At 51.7% G+C, this 20090-nt stretch overlaps 1 protein-coding gene across 3 annotated transcripts in view; it reads right to left on the bottom strand.

Moving 5' to 3' along the window:
• Positions 1-1019: 1019 nt before the first annotated feature.
• Positions 1020-20090, bottom strand: part of RAB11FIP4 (RAB11 family interacting protein 4) — a 56814-nt gene continuing 37743 nt past the window's right edge. For all 3 annotated transcript variants that reach the window (XM_039914197.1, XM_029079906.2, XM_029079907.2), the window contains 12 exons: positions 14506-14744; positions 13748-13930; positions 11731-11865; positions 11182-11217; positions 9554-9653; positions 8446-8549; positions 7319-7459; positions 6514-6595; positions 5574-5711; positions 5314-5472; positions 3770-3913; positions 1020-2380 (listed from right to left, as the gene is read on the bottom strand). In XM_039914197.1, coding sequence (XP_039770131.1) covers positions 2264-2380; positions 3770-3913; positions 5314-5472; positions 5574-5711; positions 6514-6595; positions 7319-7459; positions 8446-8549; positions 9554-9653; positions 11182-11217; positions 11731-11865; positions 13748-13930; positions 14506-14657 — 1491 coding nt within the window. In that variant the 5' untranslated portion in view covers positions 14658-14744 and the 3' untranslated portion in view covers positions 1020-2263. The remainder of the gene's footprint in view (positions 2381-3769; positions 3914-5313; positions 5473-5573; positions 5712-6513; positions 6596-7318; positions 7460-8445; positions 8550-9553; positions 9654-11181; positions 11218-11730; positions 11866-13747; positions 13931-14505; positions 14745-20090) is intronic.

Genomic DNA, 20090 nt, shown 5'->3' with positions numbered 1-20090 from the left:
ATAAGGAAGTGATTTTCCGGAGGGCTTCTCAAGAAAGAGCCATTATGGTGCCAAGTCTCCTTAGCTGATGGGACAACCAACGGCCACTCCTAGCACGTAGCCATCTAGGGAAGGTGAGGGAATGGGCCCTCTGATTACCTTGTATTTACCCCAGTCCTTAGCACACAGTAAGCACCTGATAGGAAAATAATTTTTCTTCCCCCATTCCTCCTGGAGGTCAGTGGGAGTGGGAAGGGCTGGGGATGGAGATCAGGTGAAGCTTGTTTTGATAGTGAGAAGCCTTTAAGGAACTTGAGTCATGTGAGGCATAGTGCCTCTGTGGATTACCATTACCCTGGTTGTCACAGCCACAGTTCAAGGCAACACACAATTCTACAGGGTCAACCAGAGTAACATCCTGTTCTGGCTCAGGCTGAGCCTCAGTAGCTGGGGCTTTGAGCCACAGCCCCAGAAGAGCCCGAGGGCCCCTGTTCCTGGCCCAGGTTCAGGCCTGCTGTCAAGGATGAGCCCAGCCTGGGCTCTTTCTACACTTCCTAAGGCTCACAATTTCCACCAGAAATGGTTCTGTCCCCTCACAGTGCTGCCTGTTTGGGCCTATGCTGAGAGCCAACCTCCCTTCCCCACCCGACTAGCACCTGCGAGGATCCAACTCGGAAAGACCATCCTTTTCCAAAGTTGCTTCCAGTCTTACGGCATCATCACCAAAAAGTGGTGCCATCAGGACAATCTTTAATGGAGTTGGAAATTCTGTGCTTTGCTAAGAAAAACAAAACTCGCACTGAATCCCACCCCATGAATCCTGGGCCCTAATGAAATGATCAACCCCTGAACCGTGGGCATGAATGAAGGTCCCATCACCATGGTTCCCACCCGCGCCCCTGTGACATCGGGTTTGGGAAGAGGCTAGAAAATAGTTTTTGGGGTTTTTTTTCCCCCCATTTTCTGGCCACCTTATCCCTTCCCCCAGGTCTCCCAAGCAATTTTTTGCCCATTAGAAAACAGAAGATAAGAATACAAACTGCAGAAAAATAGAGAGATATATTTGATTGAGGAAAATGCATCACAAAAAAACAACATTAAAAATTTGCGACAACCTGGGAGTTTCCCAGCGGCACCGAACCAGACCCTCTGTGGAGAACCAAGTCCTCAAAAGTGTAAAAAAAAGTCGCAAGCATCACTTCCTATTGCATCCCAGGAATCATTCACTTCCCCAATTCTGTCCCACTGACATCCTAGCATTCCCTTCCCTTCACCGTGTGGGTGCCCTAAGCCTGGCATCTACAGTCCTCAGACCCGATTACGTGCTCATCCGGTTTGTAAATTAATCACTGACCCAACCGGCCCAGCCCATTATGGGGGAGATGACCAGTCACCGAGTGGACACGGCCTCTGACCCTGGCTATGAGCCACAGTGTCCTAGATAGGTACCTTTGAGACCGACGTGCTAGAGATCCCAGACATCTTTGCTTCAAGAAGACAAAGACATTTCACCTCCTCCTTCTCTTCCTTCCCCCAATCATCTGATTTGGTTGGAAAACCCAGGATCCCTAAGACTTTCGAATGCCACGTGCACACCCCACCCACGGAGAGATGGAGGTGAGAAGTAGAAGAGGATCCTTTGGTCCCAGTGGGCCCCCGATACCACACACCGAGCATGCAATAGACCAGTGGGAATCAGAGGAGCTGAAAGGCACCGGGTCAACACTGGCAGATGGACCCGTTCATCTGGGCACCCCGGCCGTGCCACACCTACACTAAAACCCACGTCTGTTCCCCTGAGGGCCAGCCACCTCCAACCTGGGCCCGTGTGGAGGCGAAGCCGTCAAGGTCTCCAAGGAAAAGAATCGTTCTCTGCCCTTTGCGGAGTGGGTATTGCAGGGTGGAGAGAACGGGTCGCCTCTGCCCCAGATATTTGAATCCTTGCAACCAGAGGTAGAATCATTTTTACCCAGGACTGAAAACACAGGATTCCAGTCACTACTTATTATTACATTAATACACAGCAGCCACTCTTCAACTCCCCCCATCCCAGCCAAAGTGCACAAATACCTACCCAATCTGAATCTGTACGATTCAGATCAGCCGTGGGCCAACCGAATTCAAACATCCACTCACTCATCCACACTCACACGTGCCAAACATAGATACATATATATATATATATTTTTTTTTTTTAAGTCCATTTACAGTGTTTGAGTGATGTTTAAATCCAGTGACGTGTGCGGGAGTCTTCAGGCATGTGCAGGCCGGGGCAATCTTCCTTTCAATTTTTGATTTCCAGAATCGATGGGTTGTGGTCCAGGATGGCGAGAATGATTTTGTCCATGTACTGCCTCAGTCTAAGGTTGATCTCCTCCTGCTCTTTGAGAGCCTCCATGAGCTGGAACAGAAAGAGAAAGACAAAGGGCTCATGGGGAAGCCCCACAGGTCTGGAAGTCCTAAGGACCTGGGTTCTAATTCCAGATGTGCCACTTATCTGCTGTGTGACTTTGGACAAGTCACTTGATTCTGTGTGCCTCTGCTTCTTCACTTTAAAAAGGGGATTCAATACTTCTTCTCCTGCCTATTTAGACTGTGGGCCTCATGTGGGGACAGGGCCTGGGTCCGACTTGATTAACTTGTATCTACCCCAGGACTTGCAACATAATAAGTGCTTAAATACCACTGAAAGATGTGGCCTGTGAGATTGCAAACTTGTAGCTAAGGAAGCAGCGTGGCCAAGTGGGATAGAGCACAGATCTCAAAGTCAGTAACTCGAGTTCTAATCCCAGCTCCACCGCTTATCTGCTGCGTGACCTTAGACAAGTCACTTCATTTCTCTGTGCCTCAGTTCCCTCGTCTGTCAAATGGGGATTAAGGCTGAGAGTCCCTTTTAGGACATGGACTGTGTCCAACCTGATGGCTTTCTCTCTACCTTGGTGCTTCGCAGAGTGCCTGGCACACAGTAAGGGCTCCATAAATGCCATTAACAACCTCTTTATTTTGAATTTCCCAAGTGTACAGCACCTGGGGGGTTCTCAATAAGTGTGATTACTGTTGCTATTTGGGAATGAGGCCATTAGGATCCCAGACCCATGGCCTGAGAGAGGCATTGTGGTCTGGTGGAAAGAGCACGGGTCTGGGAGCCGGGACAACTGGGTTCTAGCCGCAGCTCTGTCCCTGGCCTGCTGTGTGCCAGCAATGGGAACTTCCTGAACTTGGGTTAAAAGAGACCATGACACCTAGAATCCCAAATCTTGAAAACCAAACAGCGTGACCTAATGGTTAAAGCACAGGCCTAGGAGTCGGAAGGACCTGGGATCTAATCCCAGTTCCACCACCTGTCTGCTGTGTGACCTAGGGCTTAACTTCCCTCCATGGGAAGAGAACCTGCCACTAATTGTTGTTTTGTACTCTCCCAAGAGCTCAGTACAGTGTCCTGCACCTAATAAGTGCTCAATAAATACCACTGATTGATTCTCTAGGCCTCAGTTACCTCATCTGTAAATTGGGGATTAAGACAGTAAATCTTATGTGGGACGTGGACTGTGTCCAACCTGATTAACTTGTAACTACCCCAGGGCTTAGTACAATGCCGGGCACAGAGTAAGCACTTAAATACCACGAAAAAAAATAGCTCCTTCAGATTTGATTCCTGCCCCAGCCACCACCTTTCCCCTGCCACTCTGTTCAGCTAGACTGCACACCCCCTCCAAGGCCAGGCCCAGAGTCCCGGTTGGGGACTGGGGTCAGGCCAGAGGCCCCACGAGGTCACGACGGGCCCAGTTACCTCATCCCTTGAGGCCGTGTCAATTTCGGCGGCCAGCGACTGGGCTTTCGTCTGCGTGGCGAAGAGGTTCTTCGCTTCATACAGGCTGAGACTTAGAATCTGCCCGTTCAGATCGTCATTCTGGTCGCGGAGCTTCTGGTTTTCCTGCCGAGCGACAGAGAGGGGAAATGAGATAAATTGCCTTTTAGAGCCTGGGATGGCCACGTTCAAGGACGTTTAGGACCGTGGCTGCGGTTGGCATTTTCGGGAAGCTAGGTCTGAGTCGCGAGGAGTTTGAAACCCTGCTCTGCTGTTGTGTTTCATCTTCTATCTTCTTTTTTGATCCGTCTGTTGCTACCCTCTTCCCCATCCTACTCAGACTGTCAGCCCTTTGAGAGGCTGGGACTGTTGATCTCACCTCTGTGCTCCTTCCCCATGCTCTGTACAGTGCTTTGTTCATTTTAAGCACTTACTACTATTACCACTAGTTGATCAATGGTATTTTTTGAGTGCCTACTTTGCACAAAGCACTGAACTAAGAACTTGGGAGAGAACAACAGAGTAAGTAGATAGGATCCCTGCCCCCAAGGAGCTTACAGTCTATTTCAGTGGTGGATGGAGACCTATTATCAGCACCACCTCAATTACCTGGATAATTGGGCCCAAAATGTGTCTTTGGCTAAGATGACCTAGATAATTCGCTCAGGTAGCCCGGGCTTCGGTGTGAATTTGGGATTTTTCTGTACGTGAATACCACCGGTTCATCATGCTTTTGTGGACTCATCCACAGCAACTCTGTGGGTTGTCTTCAGAAATGTCCCGATTGGGGACAAAGGAGTGGGCTGATGAGAGCCCAACCCTAGCTGTTCAACAGGTACCGACAACCTGAGAAGCAGCGTGGCTCAGTGTTGAGAGCCCGGGCTTGGGAGTCAGAGGTCATGGGTTCTAATGCCCCCTCTGCTGCATATCAGCTGTGTGACCTTGGGCAAGTCACTTAACTTCTCTGTGCCTCAGCTACCTCATCTGGAAAATGGGGATTAACTGTGAGCCCCACTTGGGACAACCCGATTACCTTGTATCTACCCCAGTGATTACAACAGTGCTTGGCACCTAGTAAGCGCGTAATAAATACCAACATTATTATTATCATCATTAACCCTCAGACTGAATGACAAGCGGTTCCCACAAGCCAGGTCTTGGGTTGCAACTTGAGTCAGAACCCCATTTTCCCCATAGGAACCTTGTCAGTAGAGGATTGGTTCCTCAACCGAGGTCAAAAGGCTCCAGTCTTATCAAAAACTGACAAAGCTGGGCATTCAATCAATTATAGGAGTAACAGAGCCACATGAATGCGTTTATATTGAGTCAGGTTCCGATAGCACAGCCCAACATCTCACCTCGATGGAGCTGGCTTCCTATAAAAGCAGGCCAGCAGTGCAGAGCCCCATAAAGCCTCAACAGGTTGTGAATTAGAGATGCCCTGAGAGAGGTCTGAGGGGCGGCGAAGAGTCCGGAACCCCGGGCAGCCTGACATCTGGCTGGCCCCAGCTGAGCCCCCGACTCACCTGCTTCAACCGCTTGACCTCGTGCTCCAGCTCCACTTCGCGGGCCTTGGCGTTGAACTCGCTCAGGCTGGAGGAGGCGCTGCGCCCCCGACCGGGCCGCTCGCAGTCCAGTTTGTACAGCTGCAGGTGCTCCAGCTCCTTCCGCAGGTCCTCGATCAGCTGCGGGGACAGAACCCGTCACCCCCGGGGTCCCGAGCGCCCCGCCCGGGGACAGGGTGGAGACTGAGGGGAGGGCGGGGGGGGGGGGGGGGTAAACCCACCTCCTGAGTGGCCTCCCGCTCCTTGTGGAACTCTTGTCGATTCTGCCGGAGCTTGTCCATCATCTTCTTGTAGAGGTCCATCTCGTCCTTCAGCCGCAGGCTGGTGTCTTCCAGGCGGTCTGACATCCGCTGCCGCTCCTGGGAGACGAAGGGGGCGGCAGGAGCACGGGGTATGGATTGTTAGCTCCCTGGGAAAGCTGCCACTCGGCACCACAAGACCCTCTTCCAGACCCCAGACGTTCAGTCTACACATTTAGGGGATCAATTCCCTCCAATCCCTTAGCAGTCTTCCTGGACCACCAATATGATTCTCTGGAAAAACAAAGCCAAGGCTCCTTTTGGATTTCTCTAAGCCCCTCAGAGTTTTTGGCGGTGGAGGACGTTAGCAAGGAAAAAGATGCACAGAACCCCTCATGTTCCCAGGGTTGGGAGGAGTTTCCCCATTTATAGTCTTCCCCTGGCCAGCCTCCAGTTCCCAGCTGTTACGAGGGCAACATTCCTAGAATCCAACAGTAGGGCATAGTAACCAGGGTTTCTACATGTCCTGACTTATTTGGGACTTTGATTTTTTACATCTAAGATCATTCAGGACATGAACACACATTTAAAACAACTGAAGTGAGGAAGGTGTTCTACCATCAGGCTTTCTAGTACTCCAAGCGGAAGGGGGTCATTTCACGGCATCACATCACTGGTAAGCTTGGCCCCATGCCACTGGATACTCTGACACCTCCCTTTCCCCATGCCTTTTGCACTGCCAGAGGTGGGAAGGGAAGTCCGACAACTCTGAGGGGGTCTCCCGGGAACCAGTCGACATCCGGAACCCGGAGATATCCGAGACCCTTTTGGAGACTGAATCATCAACTCCCAAAAGTCTCGCTCTGCTCCCTCTTCTGGGGCCCAGAGCTTTAAAAGAACAAGAGATCCACGATACCCTTACCTCATCTAGTTTCTCTGTTTGTGACTTGAGGCGTGTGACTGTGGTTTTGAGGTCTCCGTTTTCTTCTTCCAGCTGCAGGACTCTGAGGAAGCAGAGAGCTGCATTAGTTGGATTCCATACCAATCATTACCATGCATTCAGAGCCTAAAGTGGCAGAGCACTGTATTAAGTGCCTGGAAGAGTACACAAGTTAGTAGTTAGTAGTAGTTAGTTAGTAGTTAGGGATCCCTGCCCTCAAGAAGCTTACAATTGACTGTGTGCAGGGAAGCAGAGAGGTCTAGTGCCAAGAGTGCAGGGCTGGTCATCAGAAGGACCTGGGTTCTAATCCTGACTCCTCTATTTGTCTGCTGTGTGACCCTGGGGAAGTCACTTCACTTTTTTGTGCCTCACTTTCCTCATTTCTAAAGTGAGAATTAAGTCTGTGAGCCCCGGGGGAGCTTGGACTGGGTTCAACTTGACTAGCTTAGTACATTGCCTGGCAGATAGTAAGCAATTAAATACCATAAAAAAATACAAGTTACTTAACTTACCTGTGCTTCATCATCTGTAAAACAGCAACTTAATATCTATTGTTCCCCCTTAGACATGTGGGACAGGGACTATGTCTTACCTGAATGTACTGAATCTACCCCACTGCTTGACATATAAGAAGTGCTCAATAAATAGTACTGTTATTATCACTGATCCAACTGCTTGGGAGAGTTCAGAGTCAGCCATGATCCTTGCACTCAAGAGATGACTAGAGGTTTACAAGTCGGCCTTCCCACTGGCACGGAGGGCCCCCTGAGGCTCAAGCACCCGATACCTGGAATTCAGCAGCTCGAGCTCCGTGCCCATCTCCTTCTCTAGCTTGCCGTAGGCATCACGATGCCGCTTGGTCTCCTCTTCCAGGGTCTGCTCAGCCATAGTCTCCTGATCTTTCATGATTTCTTCAAGCTCATGCACCCTGGACGAGAGGCCGCATGCTAATAGAGGGCTCCCACCATCAGCTCGGGCTTTCTCCCTCAGCCCTATCATTTTGGGACACACTCACCCCCTTCTCCCAGCAACATTATCTAACCTTGGTTTCCCAGAAACCATTCATTCATTCATTCAATAGTATTTATTGAGCGCTTACTATGTGCAGAGCACTGTACTAAGCGCTTGGGATGAACAGGTCGGCAACAGATAGAAACCACCCTCTCCTGGTTCTCCTCTTCTCTCTCTTGCCACTCATTCTCACTTGCAAGGGCTCCTCTACTGCCTCCCATCCTCTAACTGTAAGAGTCCCTCAAGGCTCACTTCTGGGTCCCCTTTTCTTCTCCAGCTACACCCACTCCCCTCGGAGAACTCATCGGCTACCGTCACGTCAACTAGCCTCTCCCTAACCCACTCTGCCCCTGCTGTGGTGCCCTGAGCCAAGAGGTGAAAATAACCAAGCCGGGAAAACTAAGAAGCAGCAGAACATATCTGTCTTGGTGGAAAAGGACTGGGTGGTTGGGGACGTGGAGGGAGAGCCTGAGCAAAGTCCTGGGTCAGTGCTCTTCTTCCTCCCCCTAGCCCATGGCTCCTGCTCTTCTTCCTCCCCACTGGCCCCAAGATCCCGCTCATCCTCCACACCCACTGCTCCTATTCTCCCAAGGGCTCCTTCCAGTCGGGGGCAGAGAGGAAGACGGAGTAAGCCGGTGCAAGCAGACAGGTGGGCCGATCCCTCCCTCGTCATGCGGGAGCCACGGTCACTGGATGTTCCGATTGGCTGCACTGGCCTGCAAACTCCCTCATGCCTGACGGGCCAAGATGGCCCTCAGCTCTCTGGAAAATGGTAGCCCCCCACGACTTGCCCCCTGCAGTTCTCAGAGTTTCCCTGGGTCCCAAGTGCTGCCTCTCAGGGGACAAAATCAACTCTTCTCTCCCTCCCAGGCCCACCTTGCCTGCACCCGCCCCGGGCACTACCTGTGCACGAGCTGGATGTTCTCTTGTTTCAGTTTGCTCTTCAGGTCACCGTTGGTCAGGCTGTCGTTCTCCAGCTCAGTCACTTTTTTCTCCAGGAAGCTCACCTGAGGAGGAGAAAAGGTAGGAAGGAAGAAGAAAGAGGTTGGTCTCTCGGAGACCAACTCTGACCCTTCATGGCTGGAAACATCGGGCCTTGAGGAGTCTTGGAGTGCAACAGCTGACTGGTGGGAGAAGACCCCATCAACTGGGTGGGAGGAGAGACTTCCCCAGGCACCTCTGGGCAGGGATAAAAAGAGATATACCCAGGGCAGATGTCTCTCCAAACACAGCAGAAATGGGATAATCTTCAACTGCAAGGTTGGGCTTGAATGGCCAGAACACTGGATTAGTTGATGGGAGACCTGACGGATTCAAGGAGCGTGAACCCTGCCCTCTTGGAATTTACAATCTGAAGAGGGGAGCGGATAAACGGATTAGTATATTATGGATAAGAGTGCCAAATTATAATTACTTGTATTATTTTTAACTGTACACATTAATACTTGAGTTCTGGAGCAGCTGGTGGGATGTCATACTTGGAGGAGAGAAAGGATTAAATCAGGAAAGGTCTCCTGGAGGCGGTGCCATTTTTGGAGGACTCTGAAAGCAGGTAGGAAGGAGACTTGGCAGAACAGAAGAGAAAAGGTGCTTCAAGCTGAAGTGGAGGGTTGGGATGGGGGCTTGAGAGAAAAAACGGTGGGATTCATATTTATACCCTCCTCAGCACTTGGGCACATATGTTTAATCAACTGCACATCTGATAATTTGGATTACTTTTTGTCCTTTTACGTTTATCTTCCCTTTTCCAGTGGAAGATCCTTGTAGGCAGGGAATGTGTCGCATCACTTAGTGGCGTGCACTGTACTCAGGGGCGCTCCTTAAGTGCTACCACTCCTACTGGTTAAGCGAGCTGGGGAGTCTCAAGGAGTAGAAGCTGGGGGGGCGATGGGAGAAGACAGCACAGTGGTTAGTCATCCTACACGGGGCCTTGGAGGTGAGGGTCCTCGTGGGATAGGAGGTGGTGCCGGGGCCGGGTGGGCCCGGGGCAGCCGGAGGACGGGGTCCTCACCTTCTCCGTAAGGTCGTTGTCGCAGGAGTCGATGCTGTCTCGGAACAGGTCCTCCGTGCTGCCGTTGCTGCTGCTCAAGTTGCTGTGGTGGAGGAGCTGGCTGTAGAGATAATAATATTAATGATAGTATTTGTTAAGCACTTACTATGTGCCAAGCACTGTTCTAAGCACTGGGGGAGATCCAAAATAATCAGGTTATCCCACATGAGGTTCACAGTCTTAATCCCCATTGAAATAGAGACCTTTGGGCTGGACACAGTCCCCTTTCCACATAGGGCTCACAGTTTTACAGATGAGGGAACTGAGGCACAGAGAAGTTGAGTGACTTGCCCAAGGTCACGCAGTATACACGTGGCAGAGCCGGGATTAGCACCCATGATCTCTGACTCCCAAGACTGAGCACTCTTTCCACTAAACCAAGCTGCTTCTCATACCACACTGCTTCTCAGAGATATGGGTGTGGGGGGCTTGTCACAGAGTTGCTGGCCAGAACCTTGGGGAGCGGGTAGAGAAATGCCCCCCCCCCCCCCCCCCCCCCCACACGGTCATTCCATCGGCTGGCAGCTTTGTCTGAGCAGCCCCGGGGGTGGGCCACTGCCCTGCATAGGATGTGCGAGAGCCTGGGGTAGGGGCTCATAAGCCCTCGAGGAGCTCCAAGGCCACCCATCCGACTGGGCTCCAAGCCCGCCTCAGTTTCCTCTTTTTCTCAGCACGCCCTGGCCAGCCCCCAGAGTAAGGACTCCAAGAGTTCATTCATTCATTCATTCAATAGTATTTATTGAGCGCTTACTATGTGCAGAGCACTGTACTAAGCGCTTGGGATGAACAAGTCAGCAACAGATAGAGACAGTCCCTGCCGTTTGACGGGCTTACGGTCTAATCGGGGGAGACGGACAGACGAGAACAATGGCAATAAACAGAGTCGAGGGGAAGAACATCTCGTAAAAACAATGGCGAATAATAGAATCAAGGCAATGTACAATTCATTAACAAAATAAATAGGGTAACGAAAATATATACAGTTGAGCGGACGAGTACAGTGCTGTGGGGATGGGAAGGGAGAGGTGGAAGAGCAGAGGGAAAAGGGGAAAATGAGGGTTTAGCTGCGGAGAGGTAAAGGGGGGATGGCAGAGGGAGTAGAGGGGGAAGAGGAGCTCAGTCTGGGAACGCCTCTTGGAGGAGGTGAGTTTTAAGTAGGGTTTTGAAGAGGGAAAGAGAATCAGTTTGGCGGAGGTGAGGAGGGAGGGCGTTCCAGGACCGCGGGAGGATGTGACCCAGGGGGTGACGGCGGGATAGGCGAGACCGAGGGACGGTGAGGAGGTGGGCGGCAGAGGAGCGGAGCGTGCGGGGTGGGCGGTAGAAAGGCGGGGGGGGCATTTCTCTACCCGCAGAGTTCTGGAGCTGGTCTCTTGACCCCATCCGAGGGGTCACATGTATTCAAGTTACATATGGGAGATGCAACGGTCACTTGGGATATTGTCGGCCCCCACCTGGATCCTGGATCCCCAGGGAAGGTGGAAGGGTGGGCGTGCATGCGCACACACACACACACACACACACACACACACACACACTCCCCCGCCCTCCCCCCCAACCCAATAACTGGGAAAGGGGAGAGACTCACTCACCGTCCAAAGGCCGTGCTGGAAATTTTCCGGTTGGGGCTGTAGAAGGGAAGCAGTCTTATTGAGACCCGATTCTCTCCCCACCACTTTCTTTTCACTGGGGCTCTCGATTTCCCGGCCAAGGGAAGGGTCAGTCCCAGCCCCACTACCTGCTAAGCACTGTGCATGGATGCCCTGCTGGTTGGGAAGCCCGTTTCCACTGTCCTCAGCCCCCCAACCCTGCCTCCGATCCTAAAGGCTCCTTTCTGGGAAAAGCAAGCACCCAAGCTTTCCCCCTTCTGCCTGCCTGGGGCTGACCTCCCTCTGCTGTCCCACGCTGCTCCCCTGCACCTCTCCCATGTCCAAGCTGCACCAACAGGACATCACGGAGTCACAGTTCATCTGCTCTCCGCTCCCCGTCAGTGGGCACGGGGCCACCGGCCTGGGGCCGGCAAACAGGACAGCACCCTGGAGCCTGCACGGCCGGCAGTGGCCTCAACAGCAGTGCGAGAACACGCCCCTCCTCGCTCCGTCTCAAGTGCCCCCCGCCGCCCGGCCCCGGCTCCCACTTACCTGCTGGCCTTCAGGTGCTTCAGCCTGGCTTCCAGATCATTGAGCAGATTGATTTTCTTGCAGCACTGAGAGCAGTAGACATCCAGCAGCTCGTTATTGTAGACATGTCGCACCTTCCTGGGGGTCTGTCCAGCACTGTCGGGGGGGAAAAACACCAACCCCTGGGCAGTGAGCGACGTTACCCAATGAGACCAAGCTCCTTCCTAGTGGGGTGGTTGGGACCGAGAGAGGGTTGGGGGCACACAGCCAACATTTCCCACCTGTCCGTGGGCTCCTTTGAGACTCAAATACCCCTACGCCCTGCCCCAGCCACTGAACTGGAGATTTAGGGTCTGTGGCAAACATGAGATCAGGACATAGCTCCTTCCCAAGTTACCATTATCCTACCACAGAAAAGAGCAAGTGACCGAGGGCCTGGTGTTAAATCCGACAAGCTTGGGGACCGGGGGGCTCAAGGAGCGCACCTCCAGATGGGCAAAGGTTTGGGACTGGCTCAGTCGGCGGCCAGGATAATCGTGGAGCTCGTGTGCGTGCGCCAGTCCATTCTGGCATTTCATTGTGTCACTACTTTATTAATAAATGTTTATATTGCTATTTGAGAGTATACGTGGGAGAGTGGGAAGTACTGTGGCCTAGTATCAGGCACTATACAGAGTGGTGGAGGCAATGTACTAGTAATGGAGAGAGCATGGGCTTGGTATGCAGAGAATCTGAGTTCTATTCCTGGTTCTGCCACTTGTCTGCTGTGTGACCCTGGAAAGGTCATTTTACTTCTCTGTACCTTAGTTCCCTCCTTTGCAAAATCAGGATTTAATACCTGTTCTCCCTCCTAGACTATGAGCCCCATTTGGGATGTGATCATCTTGCCTCTACCCCAGTGCTCAGTACTGTGCTTGGCACATAAATTCTAGTAGCCGTAGTAATAAAAACAATACATTAGCATTTACAAGTTACAGCTAGATATTAAGTTTTTTTTCCTTCCCTGTTTGACTCCGAGCTCCATGTTGGGATATTGTCGGCCCCCACCTGGATCCTGGATCCATTTCCCTCTTGCTCCTCCCCCTCTCCCTTCCCATCCCCTCAGCACTGTACTCGTCTGCTCAACTGTATATATTTTCATTATCCTATTTATTTTGTTAATGAAATGTACATCGCCTTGATTCTATTTAGTTGCCATTGTTTTTACGAGATGTTCTTCCCCTTGACTCTATTTATCGCCACTGTTCTTGTCTGCCCGTCTCCCCCGATTAGACCATAAGCCCGTCAAACGGCAGGGACTGTCTCTATCTGTTGCCGACTTTTTCATTCCAAGCACTTAGTACAGTGCTCTGCACATAGTAAGCGCTCAATAAATACTATTGAATAAATACTATTGAATGTTGGACAGGGTCTGTGACTGTATCACCCCAGCACTTAGTATGGTACTTGGCATGTAAGCATTTTAATTTCACAGAGATCGTTATAGTTAACTTTTTCTATTACTTTGGCTACATTTCTGTTGTTTTGAACCATTTTCTGGACTTTGGGAATGCATCAGTGTCCTTGACATTGTTTCCTATAGTAAACGGGACTCCTTTTAGGGCTCTTTCCACGGAACCAGTGCCCAGTGCTCACCACACTTCTCCTACCAGCTGCGATGGAGGGGAGGGCTGTGGACCCCATTGGACCGATGCCAACTCTGAAGGCTTGACGCCAGTTGCTGTGGCATGGGCCCAATGGAGCCTGGGACTCCCTGGGGTGGTCAAGAGGCCATTCCAACACGGTTATCCTCGTGGGAGGGTTGGCAGAGTGGCTGAACCAGCCCGAGGCTAGCACAGGTCAGGGTGGCGAAAGCCTGGAATTTCCCTGCCTCTGTAGAAGGAGGGGGTTTTGCGGGAATCCCCAGCAGGAAGGAGGAGGAGGAAGGACAGTACAAAACTACTAGTAAATCAAAGGCGAGGACACGGACCGCAGTCACTCAGTCCAGCCCAAGCTCCACCCTCCCTGCCGGGCCCACCCGGTCATAGGCAGCTCCTACCTGGAAGATACAGATGATCCAAGGTCAGAACAGGCATTGGTTCTGGTCTCATCGTCAGGGCAGGGACTGCTGGGAATGTAGTCCACATCTTCTCCTTCCCCGTAGTCCTCGAACTGCTCCTCGTTACTGACGAGGGAGGCCGTGGAGTGTGAAGAGAGGTCAGATGGGTGGTGGGAGCTGGACCTGGAGGAGAGAGGGGAACCTTTGGGGTCCCTCCCCGAGGAGTTGGGGGCATCCCGGATGGAGGCAGGGGGTGAGCCAGGACAAGAGGCAGCTCTGGCCCCCTCCCACACAGCAGGGGAGGGGACAAACCCCATAGACTGTGCTCTGCTCCCTGGCAACCCCCTCCCCTTTCCACCCACCCCAAATGGCCAACCCCCAATGGCCATAGTTCCCTTGGAATCAATCTCACCTCCATCCCACTCCCAACACTCACATCTCCCCCTGCTCCATAGCTCCTGCTCAGATGAGAGGTTGAGTAGTGGAGAGGTGTGAAGGAGCACTCCACAGAATGCTGTAAAACTGCTACTGCTAATGTATTTAAGCACTTCCATCTACAAATGCCTTTTTCCTCTACTTCTGTCTTTAAATTATTTAGTGTCCATCTCCCCCACTAGGCTGAAAACTCCTTGTGGGCAGTGATTTTTTCTAGTAACTCTACTGAACTCTCCCCAGTGCTCAGTGCAGTGCTCTGCACCGAGGAGGCACTCAGTAAATACCCCTGGTAGGGATGCAACTGTATTTCCAGCCCCACTCACTTGTCTCCGGGGAGGAAGAGGCCACCCGGGCCACTCAGGCCTCCGTCCTTTTCCTCGCCAGGGCTCACGTCCGACACCTCGGAGCTCGGGGCACTCTCGATGGCGCCGTCCATGTCCGGTTCATGGTGGGTCTCTTGCCGGGCCAGGGTCATGGTGTCTTCATGGGCGAAGAGGCCGGGTCCGGCGGGGATCCCGTCCCCATCCAAGGCGGGGGCGGCAGGGTCTTGGCACTCGCTGCCCTGGAGGCAGAGACAGAGGGGCGGTCGGGAATGCCATGCCCCGCAGTGGGAAATCGTCAGGCTGGGGAAGGCAATGTCTTTAGCTGCTGGGTAGATACACACCTGTCTCCCATCTTCTCGAATATGTAAAACAGAACAACCTGGGGCACTGGAGGAAATGTGTGCCTAACACACGTGCTGGGACAACACATGCTCCAAGGAGTCGGGATAAATGTGAGGGCCAGGTGAGGATACCATAGTACAAGTGCTGACCATTCATCTCGAGCATTGGGATGGAAAAGGGGCAGAGATTTCAGTTGAGGGTAAAGTTTGGGAAGGGGGTAGAAAGCTGCCATTTTGTGCCTTCTCAGCCCTGACTGAAGACCTTCTCCCAACTTCTCATTGAGCTGGGTGGAGGTCTCATTAGAAGAGCTGAGGGGACCACTGCCCCCACACCCATGGTCTGGACACCCACACCTGCTCAAGAGTCATCCAGAGAGCAATCCTCACCTCTCAAAAGGCCTGGGGGAGCGTGTACTACTTTCCCTGGAATGCAGCCAACACCCCAGGCTGCCCACTCCCAGACACAAAGCATCCAAGCCAACACTCTCTCTTTTCAGATGGAGAAATCCAGGCAGAGAGAGCTTCAGCTCCCTAGAGCCACTGCAGAGCAGAGCTTCCAGATTGGAATAAAAACTCCCAGAACCTGAGGGGACCATCCCTCTCTTGGCCTGCCACTCATGCTGGTCTTGCAAGGAAGAACAAGTCCGCCGGAACAAAAGGTATTTATTTCTTTATATCGGCTGGCCCTCATCCATTGGACCCAACTCTGACAAACGCCACTACTCGGCAGTTTCCAGAGGGACAGGCAAGGAGGGTCATGAAGGCTACCAATATTTGGAACTGGAAGCTCCTTTTGGGAAGGGAATAAGTCCTGGACTTCTACTGAACTCTCAACTCTCAACGGTATTTACTGAAGGCTTACTGTGTGCAGAGCACTGTACTAAGTGCTCGGTAGAGTACAATACAATAGCAGTTGTAGACATGTTCCCTGCCCGGGACAAGCTCACAGTTTTGAGGGGGAGACTGACATTATAATAAATTACAGATATTCTATGTACATAAACGTTGTGGGGCTGTGGGTGTGATGAATAAAGGGTGCAAACCCAAGAGCAACCGTAATCCTTAGCCTCTGCAGAGGTCCAAGGGATTGAAGAGCAGTAGCATTGTGTGCTGGGTTATCTCTAAGTGGTGGGTGGTGCCTTAGGGGATCCCACCCAGGTCAAAGTGGACTCTGATCTCTGGGGACATTTCAAAGACTAAAACCCTCCATTCTTGACCCTGGGCTATATGACATTCTACCCTTCCCTGCAGATTTTACCCACTACAAATCACTCACCCTCTTGTCAGTCAGCCCATAGTTCTCCCACCTTGGCTCTGGACAAAGTTCTGCCCTTGAAGGAATTATTGCTGTCCAAAAGGGAGAAAAGCAGCCGTGTTGGCAATCTTTTCTTTTTTCCACCTACAGCTCAGCAGACCCTCCAAACCTCCAAAGAAACCTCCGGTTTCTTCTCCAAGATAAGATGGCTCAGCTTTGGGCCAGTCTTATTAGCAAACAATCCCAAAGAGATTGACCTGAGGGGATAAGGCAGGAGCTAAAAAATAACCAGGGTGGGGGGAATCCTGACACCCAAATTGCCCCCTCATACAGGAAGGGAGTGGAGAAAAAAGAAAAGCAATTACTCCCTTTTGAAACCTCACCTGGGCCCATATTAGCAAGGAAGGCATACAGTAGGCATTCAGTAAGTACCATCGATTGATTGCTCAACAAACCAACTGCTCTGGAGGTGGAACTCAGGGCCAAGATGCCAGAACCAGTCCTGAAAGATTGACCTACTCTGGCGGGGGGTTTGAGAGAGGAAAGTTTGTTCCCCAGGGCCCATGTGGAGGGGGCACCCCCGCCCGCGGGCCTCTAGTCAAGGGGAGAGCTGGCAATTCACCCTGGTCCACTCATGGCAGTGAGACCCTGCAGGACTCCAGGCTTGAGAGACCAAGTTAGTGTTCATTCCTCCCTTGTTCTTCTCTTCCCCATACCCGGGTGGGGTAGTGGTTAGGAAAGAGCTTCTTAAAGGTCCCACTGCAACTGAATAAATCATTTTAGATGGACCAATTAATTAGTTGTGATATTTCTGAAGCGCTTACGAAGTGCCAAGCACGGTGCTAAGTGCTGAGGAAGATTCAGACTATCAGATCAGACACCGTCACTGCCCCACGCCGGGCTCAGCCTGAGAGTTAAGGGGTGCGGGGATCTTAGTCTCATTTTTACAGATGAGGAAACTGGGGCCCAGAGAGGTGAAGGGTGCCACCCAAGGTCTCACAGCAGGCACAGGCCAGAACTGAGACTAGAACCCAGGTATCCAGACTCTCAGTCCTGCGCTCTTTTCCCTAAGCCACGCTCCCTCCGGAACTTAGATCGTCGGTCCCACAGAATAGGTCCGTGGAACCAACACCGAGTCACTGAAGAGCCAGCTCCCTGCCGGAAACCCCCTAATTCTGGCTAGAGCACTGGTTGAGCGAGAGCCAACCCTGTGCCGAGAACATTCAACAAAAATAACGTCAAAGAAAGAGCATCCGCGATGGTTCAGCACACGTGTACTGAGAGTGTGCGTCACATTTACTCACTACACTGAGGGCGATAGTGTAGTGTGAGAAACGAGCAGGGGGAGGAGGGGGAAGAAGTAGGATCTGGACAGTGATGAAATCAACAATGGGGGTGGCTGGGAGGGGGAATGGGGGGGAGAGGAGAAAGAGCGAGAGAGAAACAGAGAGGAGGAAACAGACCCACAGGCATTATGTGATGAGTCCAAGGTCACAAAGCATGCCAGTGGTACTAGAAACCATCCTCCGACTCCGAGTTTTGTTCTCTTTCCACTAGTCCACACTGTCTTCCATCTGCCAAACAATAGCTCTCCCTGGCCTAACAGCGTTTCTGAAATCCCACCATGTTTATAAATCAATGGTATTTGAGTGCTTACTGTTTGCAGAGCAGCATATTAACCACGTAGAAGAACACAATATAGCCTAATTCTCTTCACTCCAGATCATGTCATCCCAATCATCTCCTCAGCACATAGAGATATAACTAAACACCCTACTAGTGCTTGGACCACCAAGGGCACTCAATCAATCAGTAGTATAGATCGATTGGCCTATTTCTCAACTCTTCATTAATATCTGAACGACTTTTCCACTAAGGGGACAACTAGCCATGAACCCTGCCCTCATGCAACTGGCATGAGTGCAGAGTTACAGTCCCCAGGCCTGAGTCCAACAACCTTTTGAGGAATTGTAGAAGGAGGAAGTGAAGAAAATTCACATGCAATCAGCAGCTCGGACCTTGTGGCCAGCCGCAGTCCAAAAAACCAGGTCTCGGAGGCCGTTTGGAGGTTCACAGGAGCAAGTCCTTCATGGCACCCAGGATGGCTTCATGTCTCCCCAAAGATAGAAAACTACAGCCAAGAGACTGGCAAAAAAAACCAGTCCGCAAACCCTCCGTCGGACTTTCAACATCCTCCTCAAGCCCCCACCCCTCATCGTTCCTCTTTTTTCCAAAAGCAGAATTTATTAAACTTTCACTCTATATTGAGTGCTGAGCACAAAGGATCACCAGATCAGACACAGTCCCTGTCCCACACTGGGCTCACAGGCTAAGGGGATAGAAAGACTGAGGATCTTCTTCCCATTGGTACAGATGAGGAAATGGACCCAGAGAGGTTAGGTGGCTTGCCCAAGGTCACACAGCAAACCAGGGGCAGAGATGACCCACTAGGCCACACTGCCTCCCTCCCTCTGACCCAACCCAGGGGGGTCAGCCCCTGAACCTGGGGAGAGAGGAGGGAGCGGTCCCTCTTGCTGCTTCTGGCTCAGGCTTGAAGCACCATGACAAGACAAAGTCTTCAAAGAGGAACGAGCACAGGCCTAAACGCCCTGAGAAAGCTATTATTTAGGGCAAGAAATTACAGTTTTCAAGCAACACATTGTTACACAGGACTGTCTGATTACTTGCAGCACTAGAGGCAGACGGGTAGGGTGGAGCACGGTTAGGGCCTGAATCTCTTGGGAGCTGGGATTTTCGGTTACCAGGATCCCCATTCAGACAGGATGTCTCAGCCAGTGCCGGAAATTCAGGTTCCTGGCCCAGCAGACCTGACGTGATTCTTATACCTAGCAAAAGCTTAGCACAGTGCTTGGCACAAATTACTTACTTAAATAGCTATTATCATTTGTTTTTACATGCATCTTGGGGAAGTTCCTAAGGACTGGAATCCCCAGCTTGGGAAAATCATTTCACCAACATCCCCCAACCCCATCTTTTGGGGGTGACCTTGGAAAGATGGCTATTTTACTGTAGGGTGAACTCTGTTTCCATACTTCTGCAGGCACTACCTTACATCTGCTTCCATCTCAATACTTATCCACACAGCCACTTTTCCAATCTCCACTCCCTCCCATCTGATTATTTTCTGGCTCTCCCTCTCTAGATTGTACCATTTTCAAGGGCAGGGATCGCATTTTAACTGCTGCTGTTTTTGGAATGCTTGATACAGTGCTCTGTTCCCAAGAGGCGCTGAGTACATATCACCGGTTGGTTGACGTGTTGAGGGAGGACTGTCTAGAGGGGAGATTGGCGAGTCTCATGAATGGGTTTAGCAACAGAGTCTTGGACAAAGAGCTGGGAACTTTTTGCCTGGGCTAGTTTATGTGCAGGTCTTCCCACAGGCAGTGGAATGGACCAGATGACCTTAAAGATCCCTAGCCTGAAGGATCAATGGAATTTGAGCTCAGGTAAATTTCTCATTTTTTCTCCCAAGCACCTAGTATAGTGCTTTGCATACAGAAAGAATGCAATAGATATGATTGATTGATTCTTAGGGGAGAAAGAAGCCTGGCTGGGGGATGAGGACAGGCATCTTTGAAAGAAGGCTACTCCTTCCAGCACAGCTCCGGCCATCCTGGGCTGGCTGGGCTTCCAACCCCAGCACCATCCAGGGGCAAGAGGTAGCAGATGGAGCATTTGCGGCCCAAACAAAGGGTGGATTTGTGGGGAGGCGGCCTGCAAGACTTCAAGAAGAATATCAAGACCCACAGCGACTTTCACACACCTCCCCTCGGCTGGAGAGGTCCTAGGTGGTGACTGGCAGATGCCCAATAGTGCCGGCTGGTTTGCGGTTCTTCAGTTGGGGCAAACGGGGAGGAGCTGGAGACCCGGCTGGGGTCTGGCCCTGTGCCAGGCAGCAGCAGCACTGACCCCCAAGCCCGGGAAGGGGCGACATCGCCGGCCTTGGGGGTTGGAGGAGGAACAGTTTC

This window comes from Ornithorhynchus anatinus, chromosome 15 (genome assembly GCF_004115215.2).
Source record: "Ornithorhynchus anatinus isolate Pmale09 chromosome 15, mOrnAna1.pri.v4, whole genome shotgun sequence".
Classification (NCBI taxonomy): Eukaryota; Metazoa; Chordata; class Mammalia; order Monotremata; family Ornithorhynchidae; genus Ornithorhynchus; species Ornithorhynchus anatinus.
This window is presented reverse-complemented; position numbering and strand designations above follow the sequence as displayed.